This window comes from Channa argus, chromosome 1 (genome assembly GCF_033026475.1).
Source record: "Channa argus isolate prfri chromosome 1, Channa argus male v1.0, whole genome shotgun sequence".
In the NCBI taxonomy this organism is placed as follows: domain Eukaryota; kingdom Metazoa; phylum Chordata; class Actinopteri; order Anabantiformes; family Channidae; genus Channa; species Channa argus.
In genome coordinates, this window is record NC_090197.1 from 23,390,612 (window position 1) to 23,415,469 (window position 24,858).

Consider the following 24,858-nt stretch of genomic DNA (forward strand, 5'->3'; position numbering starts at 1 on the left):
TTGACTTTGCAAAGAGGATGGAAATGGCTGTAGTAAACACTTTCTTTCAGAAGAGGCAGGAACATAGGGTGACGTACAAGAGCGGAGGGAGAAGCACTCAGGTAGACTACATATTGTGTAGACGTTGTAATCTGAAAGAGATCAGTGACTGTAAAGCATTGGTAGGGGAGAGTGTAGCCAGACAACACAGGATGGTGGTGTGTAAAATGATGCTGGTGGTGAGGAAGATAAGGAGGACTAAGGCAGAGCAGAGGACGAAGTGGTGGAAGTTGAAAAAGGAAGAATGTCGTTTAGTTTTCAGGGAGGAGCTGAGACAGACTCTGGGTGGTTTGGAGGTGCTTCCAGATGACTGGACTACTACAGCTAATTTGATCAGGGAGACAGGTAGGAGGGTACTCGGTGTGTCATCTGGAAAGAGGAAAGCGGACAAGGAGACTTGGTGGTGGAACGAGGAAGTTCAGGAGTGTATACAGAGAAAGAGGTTAGATAAGAAGAAGTGGGACACTGAGAGGACTGAAGAGAGTAGACAGGAGTACAGGGAGATACAGCGTAAGGTGAAGATAGAGGTGGCAAAGGCCAAACAAAGAGCATATGAGGACTTGTATGCTAGGTTGGACACTAAAGAGGGAGAGGTGGATTTGTACAGGTTGGCCAGACAAAGAGATAGAGATGGGAAGGATGTGCAGCAGGTTAGGGTGATTAAAGATAAGGATGGAAATGTATTGACAGGTGCCAGGAGTGTGATGGGAAGATGGAAGGAGTACTTTGAAGAGTTGATGAACGAGGAAAATGAAAGGGAACGAAGAGTAGAAGAGGTGACTGGTGTGGAGCAGGAAGTAGCAAAGATTAGTAAGAGTGAAGTGAGGAGGACATTGAAGAGGATGAAGAGTGGAAAGGCAGTTGGTCCTGATGACATACCTGTGGAGGTATGGAAGTGTCTAGGAGAGGTGGCAGTAGAGTTTTTGACTAGTTTGTTTAACAAGATCTTGGAGAGTGAGAGGATGCCAGAGGACTGGAGGAAAAGTTTACTGGTACCAATTTTTAAGAACAAGGGAGATGTGCAGAGCTGTGGCAACTACAGAGGAATAAAGCTGATGAGTCACACAATGAAGTTGTGGGAAAGAGTAGTGGAAGCTCGGCTAAGGGCAGAGGTGAGTATTTGTGAGCAGCAATATGGTTTCATGCCTAGAAAGAGTACAACAGATGCAGTATTTGCTTTGAAGACGCTGATGGAGAAGTACAGAGAGGGTCATAGGGAGTTGCATTGTGTCTTCGTAGATTTAGAAAAAGCGTATGACAGGGTGCCGAGAGAGGAGCTGTGGTATTGTATGAGGACGTCTGGAGTGGCAGAGAAGTATGTTAGAGTGGTGCAGGACATGTATGAGAGCTGTAAGACAGTGGTGAGGTGTGCTGTAGGTGTGACAGAGGAGTTCAAGGTGGAGGTGGGTCTGCATCAAGGATCGGCTTTGAGCCCCTTCTTGTTTGCTCTGGTGATGGACACACTGACAGATGAGGTTAGACAAGAATCTCCCTGGACTATGATGTTTGCAGATGACATTGTTATTTGTAGTGAGAGCAGGGAGCAGGTGGAGGAAAATCTAGAGAGGTGGAGGTCTGCTCTGGAAAACAGAGGAATGAAGCTTAGCCGCAGCAAGACAGAATACATGTGTGTCAATGAGAGGGACCCAGGTGGAATGGTGAGGTTACAGGGAGCAGAGGTGAAGAAGGTGCAGGACTTTAAGTATTTAGGGTCAACGGTTCAGAGAAACGGTGAGTGTGGAAAAGAGGTGAAGAGGCGAGTGCAGGCAGGTTGGAACGGGTGGAGAAAAGTGTCAGGTGTGTTGTGTGATAAAAGAGTATCAGCGAGAAAGAAAGGAAAGGTGTTCAAGACGGTGGTGAGACCAGCAATGTTGTTCGGCTTAGAGACAGTGGCACTGAAGAAAAGACAGGAGGCAGAGCTGGAGGTAGCAGAGCTTAAGATGTTGAGGTTCTCTTTGGGAGTGACGAGGATGGACAGGATCAGGAATGAGTACATCAGAGGGACAGCTCATGTTAGATGTTTTGGAGATAAAGTCAGAGAGGCCAGATTGAGGTGGTTTGGACATGTTCAGAGGAGAAACTGTGAATATATCGGTAGAAGGATGCTGAGGTTGGAGCTGCCAGGCAGGAGGTCTAGAGGAAGACCAAAGAGGAGATTTATGGATGTAGTGAGGGAGGACATGAAGTTAGTTGGTGTGAGTGAAGAGGATGCAGAGGATAGAGTTAGATGGAGGCACATGATTCGCTGTGGCAACCCCTGAAAGGGAGCAGCCGAAAGGAAAAGAAGATGAGTGGCTGGACAGTTCTGCCAAAACAAATATGGTGGTGACCTGTGTTTAATAATAGAAGCAACTTTCACCAAAAACAACAAAAGGAAAAGAAAAAAGCCTTACAAGTTAGAGATTTAAAGTGAGATTCTGAATAGAGAATTTTGGTCAAAATGGACTTTAGAGTCTACACGGGAACATGAAAAAACTTAAACCAAAAGCAAACTTCAGGTAAGGTTTTAGTAACTATATAAAACCCACATTGTTGATGATTTTAGTTTCAAATATTAATTGTTAAAATATTCTTGAGAAACATTATTATTATTATTCTTGAGTTAGTAACAAGATCTTGTTTTCAGCTTTACTTTGTTATAAACAATTATCCTAAAAAAGCTCTAAACCAAAGACATTTTTCCACTTCTACCTACATGGCATCGGGAGCAGCATCAGAGAGGTTTTCCAAGTACGAGTACCAGTACAGGCAGGATTGGGCCAATTCCTATTACCTATGCCCAATTCTGGTGTTGGCATCAGGACATCCCTAATAATTAATAAATGCATTTTTTTTAGGATATGCACCCATCTTTCTGTTTTTAGGAATACCAAGTGATGTCTGAGTATGTCTGAAAAATGTGTCACTTGTCAGAGGAATCACTGTATGTCCACTGCAACAATATCTTCCAAATTACCACTTAAAATGGGATGGTTTCATTTTCTATTTGGCTGGGTTAAGAGTTACACACCATAAAGAAAGTTGTGCACTCTAAGAACCCTGATACTAAAAGGAAGAAGAACAGCCTTGTATCTCTGTGAATCAGAGGAGCACATACGTCTCTGTATTGCAACAACATGGCATTGTGAAAAGGAAAGTAAAGTTGCATTGGCTTTCGCAGCACCTACACATTTGACTTTTGAAGATGATCAGTGGATGTGTCAAAGGGACTGTCAATTTCTTTATGATAGTTTCACTTGAAATGCCCTCGGAAAAATCTAATGTTTTCCATCGTCAGCTGGTGTCAGAACACAGGTTATAAGGGTACGCCACTGGACAGAATGCCCATGCTGACTCTCGCAACCTTACCAATAAAACCTCCAGGTTATGTTAATTGTTGCTGTTGTTTGGGCAAACAGTAATTCCACCTTTGTGATTGCTCATGAGTTACTATAATACTAACCAGTATGTAGTACTGCTCAATTACTTCACCTTCTTGTGCATTGGACAGATCTCATCAACATTGAACCGTGCCCACTACAATATTAACCAACTATAAAGATCCATTATAGTGAGCTTATTTAAAAAGTACTAACATATGCAGAGACTAAAAACGGCAGCAATCAAAGGGCCACAACAGTTCTCAAAGAAGTCTTTAAGCCACAACGAAAGAGAGGGCAGAATAAAGTGCCCACTGGTGTTGATGCCAAGAAGCTTTCTAGGAACAACCGTAAAGCAAGACAAGTATTCCAGTGTCAAAAAAGAGGAGCTGTGTTTGATGGTGATGTTGTTAATGTCCAATAATAATGTTCTTAATATCTGACTTTCTACAATATCCATTATGCCTGAATGCAACCCCTTTTTAGGCAGTCTTGGTGGAGTGTGCCAGAGTTTCAAAAACAGATATAATGGACCTAAACATTGAAATAAACAATAATTAAAAAAATCTAAACAGAATTGGCGTGAAATCAATCACTCTCAAAATAAAAAGAACTCTGCTTTCTGGATTGTCACTGAACAAAGCTGATTGTTTGCGAAGAATCAGCCAGTATAGATTCAAGAACTAGGAATACTGTGCTGCCAGGAAACATAAAGTAGTTACTTTACCTTGATCACTTATACTGTATTTCTAATAATAAAAGGTCTAGTCCCTGCACCTGTCCACCCTTTCTGCGTCAACATGCGTCAAGTGCTTGCCCATTACAATTAGTCATACAGCTTGAAGCCCAGCATATATTTACTACAGTTTACAGGCACATCAATGCAGAGGCTTTTGTTGATTTGTTGAGTGGACAGTAAGCTGAATCAGGCTGGTTTCCACTTTATTTCTAACTGTACTTCTCCAAAAAAGCAGAGAAAGACCTTGCACAGTCTTACCTGCAGGAAGGTGGACTTCTAGCAGGACAAGAGAAGTTATATAACTTTACTAACTATGGTTCCAATGGATTATTCTATTATAAAACTCTGAGCTGCCAGTCACATTGTAAAAGGCCTGTCCACTGTCCACAAACTAGCTAGCTTGCCCAGCTTCTTTTCTTTTTGTGGATTGTAGATTTTGGCTGTGCCTTATTAGGAGGATTAGTACGGTAGGAATGTTGTAGGAAAAATATATGTCCCGATTTACAATAATACAATTTAATACAAAAAAAAAATAAAAAATCTTGTCAGAATGTCTCATTTCCATCAAGGAGAAATACTTCTGTTTAGAAATTCTGCAAAACGTTCTCCTTATAATGTAAAATCTTAATCTCATAATAATTGTAACTCTTCAGAATCAACTGTTCTCCAGGTGATTTTTTATGTGTACTGTGTACTCAATCTACTAATGGTAAATAATACTTGATAATGCAGTTTTGCCCAAAGTATTAACAAAAGGAAACAAACAAAGGTGTAGATAGTTTTAGACTTAATAATTAGACCTTTAGCTATGGTTATCAAATAATAATAAATAATAAATAACGTTAAATTAGTTTTTACTAAATTTGTGGTATATTGCAGCACAAACCCTACAGGTGTTATTTAAATCATATTGCACAATCCAATATCCAACTAGGATAGCTTGACAGTGTGGCAAAAAGCCAACTTTGCTTTTTTTTTTTTTTTTTTTACAATTTTAATCTCCTCACACCAATTTTATTTTTCCCTCATCACTTCATAGGGTATGCATACCCAAGTTTGTTTTAACAAAAAGGAATCCACTATGGTCAAGGCCCAAACTTATTCTGACTTGTATTTTCCAACACAAGAACATCACAAACATCCAGTGAAAGCCATAAAAACTTTTCCGGAGGAGAGGCCCTCACGGAGCCCTGATCTCAGTATGAGATCAGTCTAGGATTATATGAACAGATCTGTATTTCTGTAATCCATCTACTTCTCTGTTGCTATGTCTGCAAATACTCGTCTCTTTTTTTTTTTATGCCCGATGCCCTTCCTCCCCAATTTCTACTGTGCTTGGACAGCCACAGGACAGCGGGGGATGGGAAATGGCTGTTGGGGGTTCAGTGCTGGGGATCGAACCCATGACCCTGTGGTCCGTGGACGACTGCCTTTCCAACTGAGCTACATCCCCGCTCTGTAAATACTTGTCTCTAACAAAGTTACCTGTATCCATGTCACCTGTTTGGCAGGACACCTAAATATTGGGCATCAATGTTGTTTTCTCTCCTGATGATTTACAAAGGGAAGAAAAAGGTTCTTCTGTTTTATTATAGTTAAGACAGGACAGCCACGGCGGTCACGGGTGGTGTGGCTGATGTGCTACAGATGACCCTCAGCAGGTAGAATCAGTCAGCCCGCCCATTTCTTACACTAAGATATCCACAAATCATCAACACAACCTTTTCCCCTGCTGATCAGCTAAATCTAGAGCTTTTTCTTTTGACCTGTCTTCATCTAACCTTGTTGCGTGTCCTTGTCCCTTCTAATGTTTTACTTTAAAAAACGAAAGTTTCCTCTCATTGCTACTCCTTTGTTTGAACGATGGCTCCTGAATCATGAATCACGTGAGACACAAAAATGTGTATACCAAAAGCTGGATTTTGGTGTGGAACACGTGGACATACACATTTTGGATAAGCAGAGGCAGCTAGAGTGAGAGGGTTAAAAATCCCAACCTAAGATGTGCATTATCTACAAAAAAAGACCAGTAAAACTGAACCAAAATGCATTGTACGAACCAGAAAACTCAATTGAAAGAAAACAAATTCTTGCATCTGGATCCCGGGCTAATCAAAGCAACAGTCCTTAATTGTATGCATGTTAAAAAGCGTTTATTCACCTTAATATGGCTGTATTCTGCCTTGCTGGACTCACTACTGACAGGCTTGGTCTCAGGCCTGGGTTTGAGGACTTGGCGCAGAGGACTGGAGATTGGCAGTCCTGTCACACTGATCCCATCTGAAATGACATCACAGCAACAGAGAGTAAGCAAATAAATAAATAAATAAATAACAGAATATAGAAAAGTGGAGTATCCCCCCCCCCAAAACAGTATACATCCCAGTAAACAGATATTTATAGTAGGCCTGAACCTGTTGCTTCTGATTAAAAGGTAAAAAGATAACAGGTTAGGCCGGAGCCCATCCTAGCTAGTCCAGTTTACATGCACTTAACTGGGGTACGCAGAGCAAAATCTGCATTCTCGGGTAATTGGGAACAGCGTTTACATGCACCTGAGAAACCTAGTTATGGGAAATCTGCATATACATGCAGCACATAAGTATTCTGATTTCTCCTCCACCTCACACTTATTTTAGAAGCCTTACGCACAGTTTTTAACTGTATAATGACGAAAACGCAGTTTTCTGTCTTTTCTCTCACTCTCTCTTCATGTGCCTGTGTATGTGTGAGTGTTCTTGTCGGAACAGAGTGACAGCATAAAGGGAGAGAAAGGAAAGACACATGTAGCTGATCCACAACAGTCTGAATTTGAAAATCCATGGAGAAAGTGAATTATTTAGAAATCTACGGGACTCTTTGTGTTAATTAAATTCTCTGTCGAACCATAGGCAGACACTTTGTCTTAAAAATGAGGCGGCATTGCACTGTTATACCGCTGACGATCTCTCCTTTCATTTCTGCAGAACTTTGGTTCAGATTTCCCTAGCCCATTACCCCAGAAACCAGCTTTCCCGTTTATATGACACTTCCGAGTCTTCCGAGAAAGCCAACTGTAACCTGGTTACTTAAATCCATGTTAACACGCTCAATGAGAAAGAGGCGGGGTACATCCTGGTTGCCATTCTATCTCAGGGCCAACATAGAGACATACACAGAGCATTCATAACCATTCACATTTGAATTCAAATCTACAAGCAATTTAGAGTCACAAATTAACCATCAATCAAGTCTTTGGACTGTGGAAGGAAACCAAAGTACCTGGAGAGAACACAGAAACACTCCACACAGAAAGGTCATGGTCGACCAGGGATGCAAACCCCAACCATCTTATTGTCAGGTGGCAGCGCTAACCATTCCACCACCACAGTATACAAATAATTTGGATGGCAGGCCATTTTAATTGTGCAATTGCACCCCCTAACTCAAGCCACAACATATCTTGTGGCTGAATGCGCACTGAGCAATCAAAGCTAAGCACGGCAGATCTACTAGGCTCTGGATTACTCCACATACTAAGACAGTTTGAATGGGGCTGTATAAAGTATAATGCTTGGCATCTAAAGAGTTGACAGAGTCTTGGTCCGTCTATCATCCTTGTATCATCACAACAACAGGGTGCGCTCCTGTTTTTCTCTTTACTGGCTACAAAATATATTGTATTATTATTGTAGTATTTACATTTACATAAATTTAGTTTTGTCGTGCATTTCTTCATAGTACTTATGCATGGTCATGTACTGCAGCAAACAGTCACAGTGCTCATTGAAGGACTGAATCAGAAGAAAGGTTTTTGCTTGATTGTTTGTCAGATACTTGTATATGAAAACAGAAACACTGTGTCCTTTTTATGCCTACTGAAAGTGGAAAAACCAATTCAGTTTTCAGTTTTTGTTTCCAGAGGAATAAAATTGTTTTCCTGTCATTTTTCTTGTTTTCCCTGTTTTAGCCTTTACAAATAGAAAAACATAAGAGCACAAGTATAAGGAATAGATTAGACAGTGGCTGTGCCAGAAAAAAATCACTTCAAACCCTATTTCCAGAAAAGCTGGGATGTTGTTTAAAAATGCAAAAAGAAAATGCAATGATTTACAAATAATTTTAAAGCTTTTTTTAATTACAAAGACTTGCAAATCTGTTGTCTTACGCCAATAGGAAAAAAATCTAATTTATTTCATTAAAAAAGATTTACAGAGTATTAAATCTTTCCTTTTTTGTTTTGGGATACGGGCCCTGGATGGACTGGATGTGCAAGTGATGTGTACATTTATAAATAGTACAAGGCAACATATTGAATGTTGACAGTATTTCTCAAATAACGACACAGTTATGTTAATTAACAATTGGTATCATATCATGGTAATTACCAAAGTAACAACTGGGTATTAGGTTGTGATACACAATAGCTATATCTACTGTAGGTAATTGGTGGCTAAAATCACATAGGTAAGGTAGAAACTAACAAACAGTAGTTTGAGAGCTGTAAAATGCACAACTCTGCATTTCGACTAATAACTGTAGTAATGGATCTGTAGTTGGGGTTGGTGTATAGGTCAAAAACCCACCCCGTTTTTTCAATTTATCTTTATGATATCAAACTGGTTGTATCTTGGTATAACTGACTGCTTTGATTGACAGGCCAGATGAGACATATTAACATTTGTATACTTCTGTGTAAAATGTAAAGAGCCATTGTTTAAAAAAATATTTCATATAATATGGCCACAAATAAAACACTAAATTAAATAAATTACTTCTATAAAAGTTAGAATATTTAAAAAGGCATTGATCCACTCTTATTGTGAATTTTGAAGCTGTAGTTTCTGGTTCTAAGTTGACATCCTCAATTGTTATGCATTACATCATTATGATTTATTTATAATATTTTAGTCTAATTGACCTTAAGTATTTAGAGGAACATTCCATCATTTTACCTATATACACTGATAGTACTACCAATTGTCAAATCACAGCAGCACAGATGTCAAAATTAGTAACCTAAAACACTATGACTGAACACACCAGTCTTAGTATGCAGTGGGAAATTACACAAATGTTTGCATAATAATCATGTATGTCATATTTTTAAATGGAAAGACTGAGATCATCAGGTTTATGGCAACATAAGCATGTAAAGAATAGATGAATGTTTGCAATTCATGACCTTGAGAAAAGCAGCATGGATGCAGGAGCAGCTGCACTATCTGCGGCTGACTTTGGCAACACCACAGGGGCTGCTGCTTTCAACCCACTCAGACAATACTCAAAAATGACGCCCAGAGCCCACACTCTGACGTCAAAGGAATCATATCACCCTTTGACGTCAGCGGAATGCAAAGCCCTGCAATTTCCACCAAGAAGGGGGAAATTACCAGCCTCTGCAGCAGCTCAGACAAATGGCTTTACAATGGACAGATACATTCAGTTTATCAAACGCTGTAACAACCACATGCAAGATTGGAAAAATAGAGCCAAAAAGAAAGGGTCAGTGCAACAGAGTGGATGGAACTATTTTGTTTTACTAACACAGATAATACTAATCTTATCATGACAACATTTAAACACAGAGGACATGTTGAGTATACGTTAGCAGCAAACAGCATAGCAGTTACACAAACTCTTTGATAACTTTCTAAATCGTATTTTCAACAATGCCCCTACAGACACTATAAGAAGCAATAACTTCCCTTTACTCGCTTAAGTGTCTGTCAGTCTAATATCAATGAATAAGCTTTCTGTAGGTCGGACAATGACAAACAATAAACTTGAGTAGAGGCAAGTTATTGTCAGGGTTACATTATTCTGCAACTTTCTAGATTAACCTAGACTTCCTGGATCATATTGCACTGCCATGCTAGTACCTCAAGGATAACACCCTCAAAACAGACCACAATGTTGTTTTATATTATATTAATAGCAACTCTGGGAGAAGTTACAGTAAGTGAACTGAATGCGTCTCTTTGCATCACTCAACACCTGAAAGCACCCACACATTGTGTAATTAAAAAAAACTAACCCAAGTCATTTTAAGGTCAAACTGCCCGAGATAATTGTAATAAAATTATGGACACAAACTGTGTCGGGCTGCAGAAAAATGTATGTGTTAATATTGTGGGTCACTTCACTCACAGTATAAGAAATGTGTTTACATTTTTACAGTCACTAAAACAGGTTAGCCCCTCTGCTTACTTCCTCATATTCTTTTTCCTGCTGTTACAAATATTACTCTAGATATGCAAACAAATATAGACCCTGAGTGACAAAACAGAAAGACCCCAAATACAGAAAATACTGTGCACTTTATGTGCTGCATCCGCTATTACAGTACATTGCTTTTTTTCAGGAGCTACCCCTGACGTGTCGTGTCCTGTGGCACAGAGACTGTGTGAGTAATGGGTGGCGTGATTAACAATGGCACTGCTCACAATCATCCCCTCTTACACCTTCTTTCCAATCGGTATTTGTCTAGTTTTCTGTCAAAATGGCCTCCGAGAGAATCCAGGAAAGTCTGCTTTCTATAACTGGTCAACTCACTGCAACAGCAAAGATTAGGAGTGTAATTATCCAAATAATTGTAACAATATTAGCACACATTCAGAGGTTCATGTGATGCTGAGAATCTCTGCATTGCTCTCACCTTTACAAGCCAATTTCGTGGAAGGCCAGTTATAGTGTAAACATTAAAAACTGCCCTCAATATCCTGTTCAGGTGTGAGAAACATCAGGATGGAACATATAAGTCAAACATTACTTAACATAAGCCTTATTTAACTGTATCCGCTAAGGAGGAACAAACTATTTACAATCTTTTTTGTAAAACTAATGACTCTGTAGCTTTGTGTTGTTTCTGGACATCAAACACAACATTAAGTCTATTGGAATAATGGTAAAAAAATAGGATATTACACTACAATTTGTGAGAATTGTATTTAAACCCACACTATTGTTCTGACATGCAACATTTAAATGGTAGAGTAAGAACAACCTTATGCTGAGCTCTGCTTCTTACAGACATAAGAGGGGTAATCAGGCTAAATGAGCAGATGTCAGGTAATATACAAAAAGCTGAGCAAATGATTATCATCATTACACAAAGCCATTCAGTCAGTTTGGATTTTCCATTACAGTTGAACGGAAATCATCTCCAAACAGCCGTCTTATTTTACCAGCAATAACAAATTTCTGTCATGCAGATATTAACATGGTATTTTAGTGGAGTTGACTAAACAGCTATATATTCTCTACCTACTACTCTCTATTTACTTGTAATGTGTTTTATGAACTTGTATTAAGTCTAGTCTGGCAAAAAATAAATAAATAAATAAACAGTACTTCTTCCGCTTATTGGTTTTCCAACATGGTACATAGAACACAGCCAACTTCGGTGTAACATCCAAGGTAAATGGAATCCATTATTAAACCCCATTTTACCTTAATCCCTAGATTATACGTCTTGAATGTAAATAAAATTAAGAAGGAATTTATTACGCTTCAGTATACAATTAGCCTAATTTATGTCTGATTACATGTATTTTAATTCTCTGAGGCTTCATTCATATATGGCTCGGTCCATTGTTTTAATATAACTATATACCTGATTGATAACTGACAAATCTACAGAGAAACAAAACAAGCACATCAGTTGTAAACACAGTAACAGTTTAACCAGCTATCTAAAAACTGATCATAAGAAAAAACAAAGACATGCTGGGTCCTCTAGATGCACTTCATTCAAGGCAAAAGCTCCAACTTCTTCACATGTAACATTTGGAACAAAAAACACAACATGATCCATGAATCAACCACTAAATGTTCTGGTTCATCAACAATTTGTATCTAAACAGTCCTCTTCATCATACAGTTTACATTTTGACATCATGAGACCAAGATGACACCTATACCTTATGGTATACCCACCACTGTTAGCTTTTATTTCAATAAATTGTTTGAGATGAAGACATTACCATGAATGCTTCTACCTAAATGCCCTACTTTCATGATATAATATCACTGTAGCGTGAACTTTTTACATTTTCCACTCATATCACCCAAAAGTCGAATATCCCTACGTTTTTGTGAGCAGCATAATTAATACCTGGATGCTCTGATCAATCACAAAAGATGTTTAGAATGCAGATGCAAAATTCTAAGAAAGTATTGTAGATAAAACTCCAGCTACAGAGAGTAGCAGGAACTCCAACATGTATATATAGATTATTACTTTTTAAACTGTCTCTATGGAGTAATTCTGCTGGTGTAAGATTAAAGTTAAGTTATTGAAAAATGGTTAAGAAAATACAACAGGAGAGCATTCTCTGAATGGTGTCATCTAAGGACAAACAACAAAAAAGGCTAAGACAGCACCTCTCTTTCCCTTATTAATTTCTGAAATGTCCTCTCTTTTAACTCAGCTTTTTGTTGTTGAGTTTGTGCCTCTTTACCATCTTTCAGATGCAAATATTTAGTTGTATACAAGACACGGACAACCAGAGCACTGCTGCACATGGTAGCACTGTCATTAGGTACAACACTCATACCATTTAACATGATAACACACAGTCTAATTCAAGGCCCATTAGTCCTGAGCGATGACATCACTCCCATCCAATCCTAAATTATGGTGTCATGGTCTTGAGCTGTACTCAAAGTGAGAGATAAACTTATCTAAGGATAAATCAGTGAGGCCAGGAGGGTTTAGTATCCTCTGCACTGTTTTCGGTGGCCTTGTCTGATTACCCTCTTCTGCCTCAGCTGAGACACAAAGAACATCGAGTGCAGCTCTGCCAGGCAACATCACAGTTAAGGCTGATGGATTTAGTTTCTCCACAATGAGTAAATAACAGATTTATTAATAAATAGCATAAAGTACATTAGTGAACTACAAATGCCACTGATGATACACTAAATCAGGTACATTTGCATTTGTTTTGATTTGAGTGATATACATCTTCAGGTTCCCAACCTATACAGGTTTGCTGCTGATGTTAACATATTACACCACAATCTAAACATCAGAGACAGACCCAGAGTGATTCGCTAAATACAATAAATATTTATCAGTAACACCAACAGATTTCAAATAAATACTTCTAAAACATTCTGAAACACAGGGTTTTTTAAGTGCAGCATCTTCAAATTTTTACATCTTAATATAAAGCATTTTGCTTCTGAAATTGCTGTAAACAAATGATGTTGCAAAGGAAGGATAGTCACCTGACATGAGTATTCCTTTCCTGTTGTCATGTCTAAGAACCTGCACTCGCTAAAGAGTTAGATTAATTAAAGTGGTTGTACAGTTTGAAGAACTGGTGATTTGTATATTTACAGGGAGTTGTGTGAAAAATGAATCAAATCACCTGTAAAGTGAGCAATGCTCTTCTCTAATTTAATAATGAAAACCAACCCTTGAATGGCTGCGGCTGAGTACGTACAGGTTTGGCAACTCTTCCTGTCCACAAGTAGAAGTGTATAAGCAAAAAAGTTAACACTGTAGTACTTTAAATGGTTAAACCCTCTGCAAAGTAGCTTGATTCTATTGGTGTGTGTGTGTGTGCGTGTGTGTGTGCGCGTGTGTGTGGTTGAGTGTGTGTATGGTTGAAGGAGACACAAATTGTAAAGTACTCTGGATAAAAGGGCTATGTGAAAGCATTCCATTTAAAATGTTAAAATTTGCAGACAATGCTAATATGCTTTTGTTAATATCCAGAAGGTGAGGGCACAATAAACATATGAAGAATTTATTTGCATAGAAGAGTTTAGGTGAATTATCTTTTTCAGACCTTCATTGCATTTTAGAAAATGTTTTTTAATGACGTGTAAACAATGACGTGTAATTTCTCTACATTGGTCTTAGTGCTTCTTTGTGATTTTTTTTTGATTGTAAAAGCATCACTTCAGCACTGCAGGGGACATCATTCCACAATCTCACCAGAGTTATCTATGGTATTTGAAACACAAACTAGCTTTTCACTACAGTAGAAAAGTGTAGTATATAAAATCAAAATCAAATCAATCAAAATTTCACAGCTGCCATAAAGGTGACCACAGACTACAAAGTGAAAGTTCTATATTAAAAACTAATTAAAAATTATTAGCATGATTACATTGTGTATTAGAGCACTAGATAACGAATTTGTTTAGCAAAATCTGCATCCGATAATGTCACCATAATAACCGCATTCAGAGTTGTTGTTAAGACAGAATGACAGAATGCCTTATCTCCTTCATTCAGAACTCTAATTACTGCTTAGCTAATTAAAACACTGAAACTGTATCGCTTAAATGACCTCATGAGAAGCGTAGCACTGGAGCTAAGATAAAAAGGCTGCAACGTATGTGTTTACTTTCCCAGTCATCTGAAACCACATAGCCAATAGAGTCTTTAGAAAAAAAAATCCTTTAGGAGGTACAGGAGGAAAGCAAAGAAGGCTCAGCGTGAACTTTGAGTGTCTCAAGAAGCAACCCAATGAATGAGCTTTAAGGCAGAGCAGAAGGTCATTTTATTTATTTATTTATTTTAACTGAATAGAAGAACTAGAATAGTTTAAATGGACAGTTAATGTGAAGAAGCAAGGAGTGAAATGGAGATGTAGAAACCTTGAGACCTCATTTCCTATTAATGATGAACCTTAAATAAGGCAGTCAGTGTAAAAAAGAGTGCTCCATGTACAGCAGCACATTAACTCTAATTCTGCTTCCAACAGCTGGACAACTTCAGCTGGGCAACAATGTTTGTACCTTTGCTGAGACAAAAAGGCTACTCAATGTAGTACAGTCAGGTAACATTCCAGTTAGGCCATATGGACTCACATGTGCAAACAAATACAGATTGATGAATGAAAGGCATATATTAATAAATTGTAAATGCCACTGATGATGCATTCTGTCTATTTGTTTGTCTTTTTTTTTTACTAGTGGGAAGTTAATTTCCACCTTTAGTGAACAATGACAAACAGTAAAAGCTAAACCTTGGTCACATGAGGGCTGCCAGACATCTGACCTTAACAGTTCTATTTAATACAGAGAAGTGCTGATGTTAACACAATATACTGGCACCACACACATCAGAGAGACTCCAAACACTGCACAAGCTGTGAGCTATCATTTATCCTCAGGCTGTGGAGGAGGAACAAGAGAGATGGGGGGGGGGGGGGGAGAGCATACATACAGACCTTTTCACCTGAGCAAAGTGAAAAAAATCTGACACCTGTCTCATGCTCCTGATGAATCTTAAACAAGGGAGCCACAATCACAGTAACAAAGAGACCCCATTGTACAACAGCACAGAGCTCAATTTCGACATCCAACATGTGCAGAATATCAGCTGGATAGTAAACATATGGCATGATTGTATCCACCGTAAGCTTAATAGTTAATAATTTTCCTTTATTCGTTTTTTTAAACCGCAAGATATTAATTTAACAATTAAAAAGGAGCAAGTTCTCTCATTTGAGAAGCTAGAAGCACCAAATGTTTATTCATCATTTTAGCACTAATCCACTAAATGACAAAGGAAAGTGAAAAGTTCTCACTTCATATACGTAGATGACCTATTGTTACACATAGCAGTCTTTAACACTGTGACTGAAACTCATTATGACCCATGCAGAGCAGAGCAGGCAACTTTCAAGTCTGCTAAATATAGTCCCAAAATATACAGAAGTTTTCATTTTGGCCCCCTGTATGTGCTGACCCTGTGGTGAAATCAAGCAGAGTTTCTCCCCCCATGAGACGCTGCTGACTCAGACAGACACACTTCCAGTTGTGCGATATATGTATGAAACAACTCCAGACAATGTCTGGAGAAATCAGCTCTGTGCATTGTCTTAAGGTCATATGTGAAAGAGGCTACAGATATTTGCTGAACTTGGAGAAGTGGAAAATTCATTGTAGTTTTCTGCTGTGTCCAGGTCAATATTTTATGTATTTAAAAAGCTCAGCAGTTTTATACCGACAGATAAAACACATGTTGAGTTCACTCTTACAATGTGAATTTCTGTGTCCACTCACCATCATTGAGGTCCTGCAGCAGGTTCTCCTGACCAGAGAAGTCCAGTTTGACTTTTATGTTTACAGTCACTGTCACAGCCTGGCCAGACTTTAGAGGCAGGTGAGACAAAGCCTCCTCCAGCTCCCAGCTCAGAAACTCCCCAAACACTTTCTCTGCACACACAAAAGTGAGATGGAGATACATTAAAAATCAAACAAATATACAATTTAAAAAAAGGTTAAATAAATCACATGCATTTTCTCAGCATGGTCATGTCGCATAGGAAGAATGGCAAACATTTGAAAATAAAGGCTCTAATATCTTGAGAAGCAAATATTTTGGGGAAAGAAAAACTGACACAATTGTGGTTGCAGCCACTCACATTTCCATTCATAAGCACTAAAGTAAGAAAAAAAAATCCTTTTTCCTCACTAAACTCCTAGTTATGGCCTGGTGCAATAAAGTGGTGCCTCATGTCGCAGCAGGTTGTATTTGAGAAAGAAAATCACTGCTACCATGATGTTTCTTTTGCAAATTGCTTTATTGTGCAACAAAGCAGCTGATTGGCCCCCTAACCACAAGTCCTTTTGGTGCCCGTACTAGACCTGGTGCTCTAATTTATGCTTCCAACTCCTTCTACCTGAGGCAAATGACTCAGCTGCATCCACTTCAGCCAGGAGCATCAAATGAATGATACATCACCTGAATAAAGCATGTGTTCTGTCTATGCAGGTGAGCCATTCCTGCTCTTAGGGGACTGCTGGAAGAGCAAGCATGCTGATTTTAATAGACACAAAGCAGAAGGGGAGATGTAAGCTCACTGTAAGAACAATAATTAAAACATCTGTGCTTGATCCATAACCAAAGCTTTTAAAATCTTCTAAGACGATGTGAAAGTACATGGCATTAAATAAAGATTCTGTAAATAAAATTCTCTTTAAATAATTATTTACTCAGAACACTTTGCAATGAATTAAAAAAAAAACTGAGATAGAATGAAGAGTAAGCATGTAGAACCCTAGGGATATTCTAGACTAAGTTTAGTATTATTCACAAGTATAATGAAGGTCAAGTAATCATCCATGCCTTATTTAAGGCACTAACCCGAGACATTGCTCTAAATCTTATGGAGGGCATGTCAGTACTACTTCAAAGCAGACATTAAACAACCCCTGTTGCAAACACTATGTGGAATATTTAAGCTTGCTTTTCAGATTTCCCTTCCCTCAAGGGAAGCCTGTTTCTCCAGAAAGTAAGGTGTGTGTAACAGGTCCTAATAAAGAAAAATCAGTACAAATCAAAACATGTATGCAAAGAACTGTGTAACAACAGATAAAAACATTATCCCATTCGAAGTTGAAATGTAAATGGTTGCCTACTAAATATCAAGCACATGCATGTTAGTGTAATAGGCAAAACTACCAGTAGTTGTGAATGAGAGTGTAAATGGTTTTCTATCTGTGTATGCCCCTCTGTGTTGGCCCTGAGATGGACTGGCTCCCTGCCCAGGGTGTGCCCTGCCCCTCACATAGTAAAAACTGTGATAGGCTCCAGCCCCCTGAGACCCTGAACAGAATAAGTGGTTAAGAAAATAGATGGATGGATGGATGTAAATGGTGAACAAATTAATCTGACTTTGTTTTCATACAATTAAGTAACTGGGGTACTCTGAGAAATCAGCTTTCTCAATTAATCAGGAAATGGCATTTACATGTACTTAAAAAAAACACGGTTACTGGAAATCCTTGCATGCATTGCAGCAGAAGAGTTTTTTGGAAGCCTGGCACAGATATCAACTATATAGTGACAGAAAACGGTGCTTCCTGACTTATTTATGTGTGTTTCCGTGTCGCAGCAGAGTGACAGCACAGAGGGAGAGAAAGAAAAACAAGAAACAAAGGAGACACACGCAGCACAATCCACAATAGGAACAGTCTGAATTTTAAAAATCTGTGGAAAAAGTGACATAGGAGGACTTGTTGATGATCTCTCCGTTCCTTCAGTCGTTCCTTCAAACCAGTTTTCCGGTTTACATGGCAGTTAATAAATCAACTTTCCCGCGAAAACTGACTATAACCTGGTTACTTAAGTCAATGTACATGCATTGTGCCAGTCTATTAGTGTAAACCATTGACTGCATTGCACTACACTGCCTGACATAAGTTTAAACATCAATTTCTAACATGTATTCAATAAATCTGCTAACATGCTGATAAGACCGCATCTAAAATCACCAAAATTAATACAATTCATGTAACGTTTGTAATCAATATTATGCCAATCCATCGGGATGACAACAGGATGTTATGCTGGATATGTGAGTTTGACTAAACAGTAAGCGTTGTGAGTCTGGAACGTAAGAGGTTCCATAGTCAGTGGAATTCATTCTTTAAGGACTACTAATATCTGTACAACAATAGGAAAGTTTGGAGCAAGACTTAAAAGGAGGACATCATTAAACATGTTCATGCTCAGCTCTGGTCAGCATGGTGGATATATTTTGATTTCCTTTAAGTTCTGGATGAGAGATTTCTAGTTCAAAACGACAAGTCTTACTCCACATTAGGCAAACTTAGTACTACAAATAGACATCAAGAAATGCTTGTCAAATGAGGAAGCAGCTGTGCACAGGCAGCAGTCAGCTGGCTCTGCTGATGATAGCAAAATCAGTGAAGCAATACTAGCCCCCTTATATTTTTTTATGGCTACACAGTGGAAAGTCCTTCTAAGGCTTTTCATATAAATGTGCGCAAAAGTGTTTGAGAACAGAGCTGAGTTGATGTTAACACACAACAGCAGTGATGAACATGAGGTTCGGGTATGATAGTTGCTTATTTTCTGCTTTTCACCACTCAACTTCACACACATTTAGAAACATAACACATTACTGTCTAAAGTTTTTTTTTTATTACAGTATATATAGTTTTTCTTTTCAAACTAAAATATATTTTCTAACAGAGCTCCTATCTCGTATGTCGAGATGACTGTGGTGGTCCTGTGGCAGAAAGAGTAATGTTTTGTTTATTTTGCAACAAATGTTTTCCTATTGTAACTCTAATCTTTTATTCATTTTGGTTTCAATAGAAAATGCTGTGGGCTTTAGAAAGGACCTTTCAATTTTGGCCTATCTAAAGCTTATGCAAGTGGCTTTAGCAGCAGTTTACTAATGTCTACCTAAGGAGGCACAAACATTTGGTGACAAGGTAATATCAGAATGAGATTTATTGTCCAAGTATGCTAACACATACAAGGAATTTTCTTCGGTCAATGGTTGCTCTCAAGGACATGTGCAAGGAGTATCAATGTAGACAACATCGACAAATATACAAATATATCGTGGGGAATGTAGTTTCAATGCAATTACTTGGGTAGTTAAGGTGCAGTGCGTGTGTTTTTGTGTGGGCATGTAGTGGATAAGTGTTAGTGTGGGCAGTGTATACAGTAGCAGGGAAAGCACCAATGTATTAGCAAGTATGGCCTGAGGAAAGAAACTGTTTTGGTGTTCGCCAGATTGGAGAAGCTTGAATGGGTTGTGTCCAGGGTGAGAGGGGTTAGTGGTGATTTTCTTTGCCTGCTTCCTGGCCACAATGTGTACAAGTCCTGGAGAGTGAGCAGGGGAGCACCAATGATTCTTTTTGCTGTTCTTGCTGTCCACTGCAGTCTGTTCTTGTCTTGGCTGCTCCAAGCCAGACTGTGATGGAGGAGCACAGGGCAGACTCAATGACAGCAGTGTAGAACTGAATCAGCAGCTTCTGTGGTAGATCGAACTTTCTCAGCTTTCATAGGAAATACATCCTCTGGTGAGCTTTTCTGAGGATAGAGTCAATGCTGTTCTCCCAGATCAAGACATGCAAGATAGTGCCAAAATGTAAAGAGTTTTCACAAGCCTGGAGGATATGATGAGGGGAGGCAGTGTGGAGGGGCTTCTCCTGAAATCAAAACCCATCTTTACAGACTTGAGCATGTTCAGTTCCAGGTCTTTTTGTCTGCACCACAGCACCAGCTAATCAACCTCGCGTCAATATACAGTCCCATCATCTCACATGAGGACGTTTCGTCTGCAACCTTTAGAAAACCTTGAAAGTCAAGTTGCTTGAGGTGCAGTTGTTTGTGTAGACAGCAGAAAAGCAGAGGGCAGAGGAGCCCCGGTATTGGTTTTCTGTATGCTGGATGTAACTTTCCCCATCCTTGCCTGCTGTGTTCTGTTGGTGAGGAAGCTAGTGATCAACTGACACACAGAGGGGGATACAGAGACGTAGGAGTTTGGAGGACAGTATTTTTGGAGTGATGGTGTTAAACAATGAGCTAAAATGCTGAATGTCCAAGGGCTGTTGAGTTGGTCCAGGAAGTAATGCAGTCCTAACTTGTAACTTTATTTGTTAAGCACTTTAAAACAACTAGGTTGACCAAAGTGCTGTACAGGTTAAAAACATAAAATAAAAAGTATACAATAGCATAAAACATGTATTATTCTGTCTGATTTGTTGTTATCACAACAAACAAATAAAATAATGTCAACAACTCAGACTGTGTCAAAGGCCAATGAAAACAAGTGGGTTTTAAGAAGGGATTTAAAAACAGGTAAGGATGAGGCCTGTTTAATGTGCAGGGGCCATCTACTGACCTGTTTGCCCTGTAGGCAAACTGCAAGGAGTCTACCAGGGGCCCTGTGATGTTTTTCAGATGGTTCAACACTAGTTGTTCAAAGGATTTCATAACCACAGACATCAAAGTGATAGGCCTGTAGTCATTTAGTCCTGAGATAATAGCTTTCTTAGGGGCTGGAATTTTGGTTGAATGTTTAAAAGGTTGATAGGACTTCACATAGCTCCAGTCGTTGAAGATTTGGCAAACCTGCAATAAAATGCCTTCAGACTGTCTGCCAGTTTTTTGTTCTCGTCAGCAGGTGGGGAAGGCCTCCTGTACTTTGTAATGTCCTGCAAGGCTCTATACACTGTTGTGGCATCACTGTCAGAAAATAAAAATTTTCCAACTTTTCAGCATAGTTTTCTTTTCCACCTTGATCTCTTTTGACAGTGAAATTCAGTCCTGAATGTACAGGAGTGTATCCCCACTTCTATAAGCTTCCTCTTTAGTCCTGCAAAGCTGTGTTTTAGTTTAGCTGTGAACCAAGGTTTGTTGTTGCTGTATGTGCAATAGGTCTTGGCTCACAAAAACTGACATATGATGCCCACAGTGTCAGTAAGTTTACCTATGTTTTTAAGTAAAGGCTCAAAAACACTGCAGTCTGTGCAGTCAAAGCAGTCCTGCAGCTGCTGCTTTGCCTCTCGGGTCCATCTCTTCACAGTTTTAACTATAGGGTTCGCAGACTTTACATTTTGCTTATAGGTCGGGAGGAGATGAACCATGCATTGATCTGAGTGACACAGAGCTGCCCTGCTAACAAAGCGATATTAGCCTTTCAGTAGAGTGTAGCAGTGGTTCTCCAAGCGGATTATTTCCTCGGCTATATGATAACTAGGGACAGTACAGAATGTCACCATGGTGTTTGCACACAGGCTCTGTAACTATTGTGATCCCCAGCTTAGTAGTGTTTTTGAGATTGGTCTTGGTCTCAAGACCACTTTTTTAAGGTCTTGGTCTCAGACTGGGCAAACTGTGGATTTCTTTTCAAAACTGGCCAAGACCACAACTTTGGTCACTAAATTTCTGTGATTTGTTGTAAAACATCCTGCCTCAAATGCAGCCAATTACTTTACTTATTTCTGTAAATAACTGGCCCCTTTCTGCTCCCCTCTCCAGTCATACTTCTGAGAAAAGATGTCAGCTAAATCATCTGTTGTAACATTAGGATACGTAAGGATCGCCACAATTACTGAGACGGCTGGGACCACGCCAACATTTTACTGGCACTTGGAAAGGAAACAGAAAAGTACAGTGGCCAGGGCTCAAAATTAACAGTGTCCCATCGTCTTGAGGACAGTAAAAATTGCACCTGAAACACAAAGATTTGGGATCTGGGACAATATTTTGGACAATAATTAAAATCATTTCACGGTGCATGCATTTAGTTGCAGATAGTTAACTACAGTACAAAATTATAAATATTCGGGATATGAATTCTTCAACACACCACCATTTGATTAAGAAGATATCACTGAGTCCAAGTGGTGAATTTCCTGCTATAGATGAATAAATTTCCACTCAGTTGTAAGTTTATTGGGCTCAAATTAAGTCAGTCTAATCCTACAGTCCTGCAGTAAATCCTCTTTCATGGAAGCGATAATGTTCAGTTTGTGTTCAGACTCAGAGGAGTTAAGTCAGTTTTGGAGGGTTTTTGTGCTGCTGTTGAACTGTAGTGCGGACAGGAGATTTTGTTAGCCAGTCCTCACTGATGTACTTAATGTGGAGGACAGAATTATACTTTGGATTTGGATCTAGCTGGTATAAGAATTTGTTATGCTCTTGATTCCTCACCTTCCAGCTCTGCAGACCTAGCTACAGAAACAGGTAATGTTGGAAGTTTAGGAGTTAGTTGTACTAGCATAAATTGCGGTTTGAATTGATTATCTGCTATACAACTTCAAAAGAAGACAATGCAACACAATAACAATTAACCAGTCAAACATTAATAAATAACGATTCCATGTCTTCAATGGAATTGAAGCCACACATTTCCAATTCTGGATGGAAACATTACTGTTGCAGAAACAAATTACTTTTGCAGATTTACTTTTTATTTTTTAATGATCTTCTTTTCCTTTCGGCTGCTCCCTTTCAGGGGTCGCCACAGCGAATCATGTACTTCCATCTAACCCTGTCCTCTGCATCCTCTTCTCTCACACCAACTTACTTCATGTCCTCTCTCACTACATCCATAAATCTCCTCTTTGGTCTTCCTTTAAACCTCCTGCCTGGCAGCTCCAACCTCAGCATCCTTCGACCGATATATTCAGTTTTTTTAATTAATAGATTATTAATTATGTTGTTCTTGTTGACAGAAATATTAGTATTACTATTATTAATATTATTATTGGTATGTGGTCTATTGTTTTGGTTGTTACTGTATATGATTTTGTTCCATCACTCTGTATCCATTGTGAAACAGTTTGTAAAATCTGTTTAGGGCCTAAAATCATTGATCGTCATTCTGAGGTCCAACAATAAATGAGTCTACTGATAATGATGGACAACAGGTACATGTGACAATCTAAATTCATGAGTACTTGAATAGAAATAGCAGTGTGTGATCTTTACATGCAATGCCAGCTGCTTTAGCATTGTTGTATGACTTCACCCCATGTGAACTTGGTGAAATTGCCTTACCACCCACCCCAGTGGAAGGAGTAGAGCAGGTATAAATATGCAAGCCGATGACCAAGGGTATGCCTAAACGCTAGCCAAGGGTATGTCTGCCCACATGCATTTTTTAAGACCATGTTCTTCTAAAACAAAGTGGGAACAATTGCCTGCAAACACTGATTAGTTTAAAAGCACATGCTCATGTTTTATCAACTATCCATGGGTCCCTCTGGTTAGCATTTAACAAGCACTGTTTTAAATACTGCTTCCATACCCCACTAAAAAGCATAATAAAAATCTTCATGAACTGAAGTCCAATAGCAGCAGGCAGATTTCAGAACTCCAGAAGGGTAAAATTGGAGAAAGTAAAGACAATGTAGCTTATAAGCCATGACTACTGTCTTATTAGCAGTTGTCCTGAAGAGTAAAGATGACACATTGTCCTCCAATATTTAAGTATCTAGACACTTATTTCAAGAAAAATGCTAGAATTTATCTAAGAACACAGGAAATGTGGTTGACACAGAACACATGTATGCAGAAAAAATATGATTTCCAACAAAACTTTAGGTGAAAAGCAAGCAGATGGTGAGATATAGCGTACATAAGAACTGTTAGAAGAACACCCCTGTGCAATATTACTAATAGGTTAAAGGATTCTAAGTAGCATCTTACAATAACTGCATTATGGATGTTTAATATTATGTCCAGTGTAGTAAAAACAAACAGCTTAGGTAGAGTGCGATGGAAATATATGACATAAAATACCTTAATGGAATAAATCTATGTACTAAATAAGCAACTAAATGACAATATTAAGCCACACACAATTCACTATTTCCTAACCTAAGCACTGAGGAACAGGAAGGTAACTGCTTCTGACTTGGTGTGAGGATGATCTGTGGAAATTGGTGCATCAGTGACAGATCAACCTATGCGGAAATCTTCGAGGAAGGAAACCATAGCTCCCAAAATGGCCCAAAAATGAAAGATTAAACTGTGCCCAAAGAAAGAAACATGAAAAGAAGCCTGATTAATATTGGCAGCACTTTCTTATAATAAAAAAAATTAGTTTGGACCCAATGAGATCCAGCATGTTTGGCATGGGCCCAGACAAGACTACAGTGTAAAGTGCCAAATGTGAAGCACAAAGTCGAGGGTGTGCTGATTAGAGCTGTTTAAAAAATGCCCTTTGCAGCAATAACTTTCTAACTGTGGTTTTCTACAGATCAGTTTTGATAGATATTCAAGTACAGATACTGCTCAATTTGATCTTGAATGCCCTCATTGGTTTTGATATTTTGGAAAACTTATTTGAAAAGTAAGTAAACCAATATGAGTTTATATTTGGCTCTTCCTCCGTAGGGAAAGTGACCTGTCATTTTCAGTCTAAACTAAAAATGGGCAAAAAAACAGAACAAAACAAACCTATCAGCCTAACATGGCTTAAGTTAGGGTTATTTTTCTTT

At 38.8% G+C, this 24,858-nt stretch overlaps 1 protein-coding gene across 2 annotated transcripts in view; it reads right to left on the reverse strand.

The window, feature by feature from the left end:
- trappc9 (trafficking protein particle complex subunit 9) overlaps positions 1-24,858 on the reverse strand; it is a 200,017-nt gene that overhangs the window by 127,350 nt on the left and 47,809 nt on the right. For both annotated transcript variants that reach the window (XM_067508237.1, XM_067508228.1), the window contains 2 exons: positions 16,147-16,299; positions 6,299-6,417 (listed from right to left, as the gene is read on the reverse strand). In XM_067508237.1, coding sequence (XP_067364338.1) covers positions 6,299-6,417; positions 16,147-16,299 — 272 coding nt within the window. The remainder of the gene's footprint in view (positions 1-6,298; positions 6,418-16,146; positions 16,300-24,858) is intronic.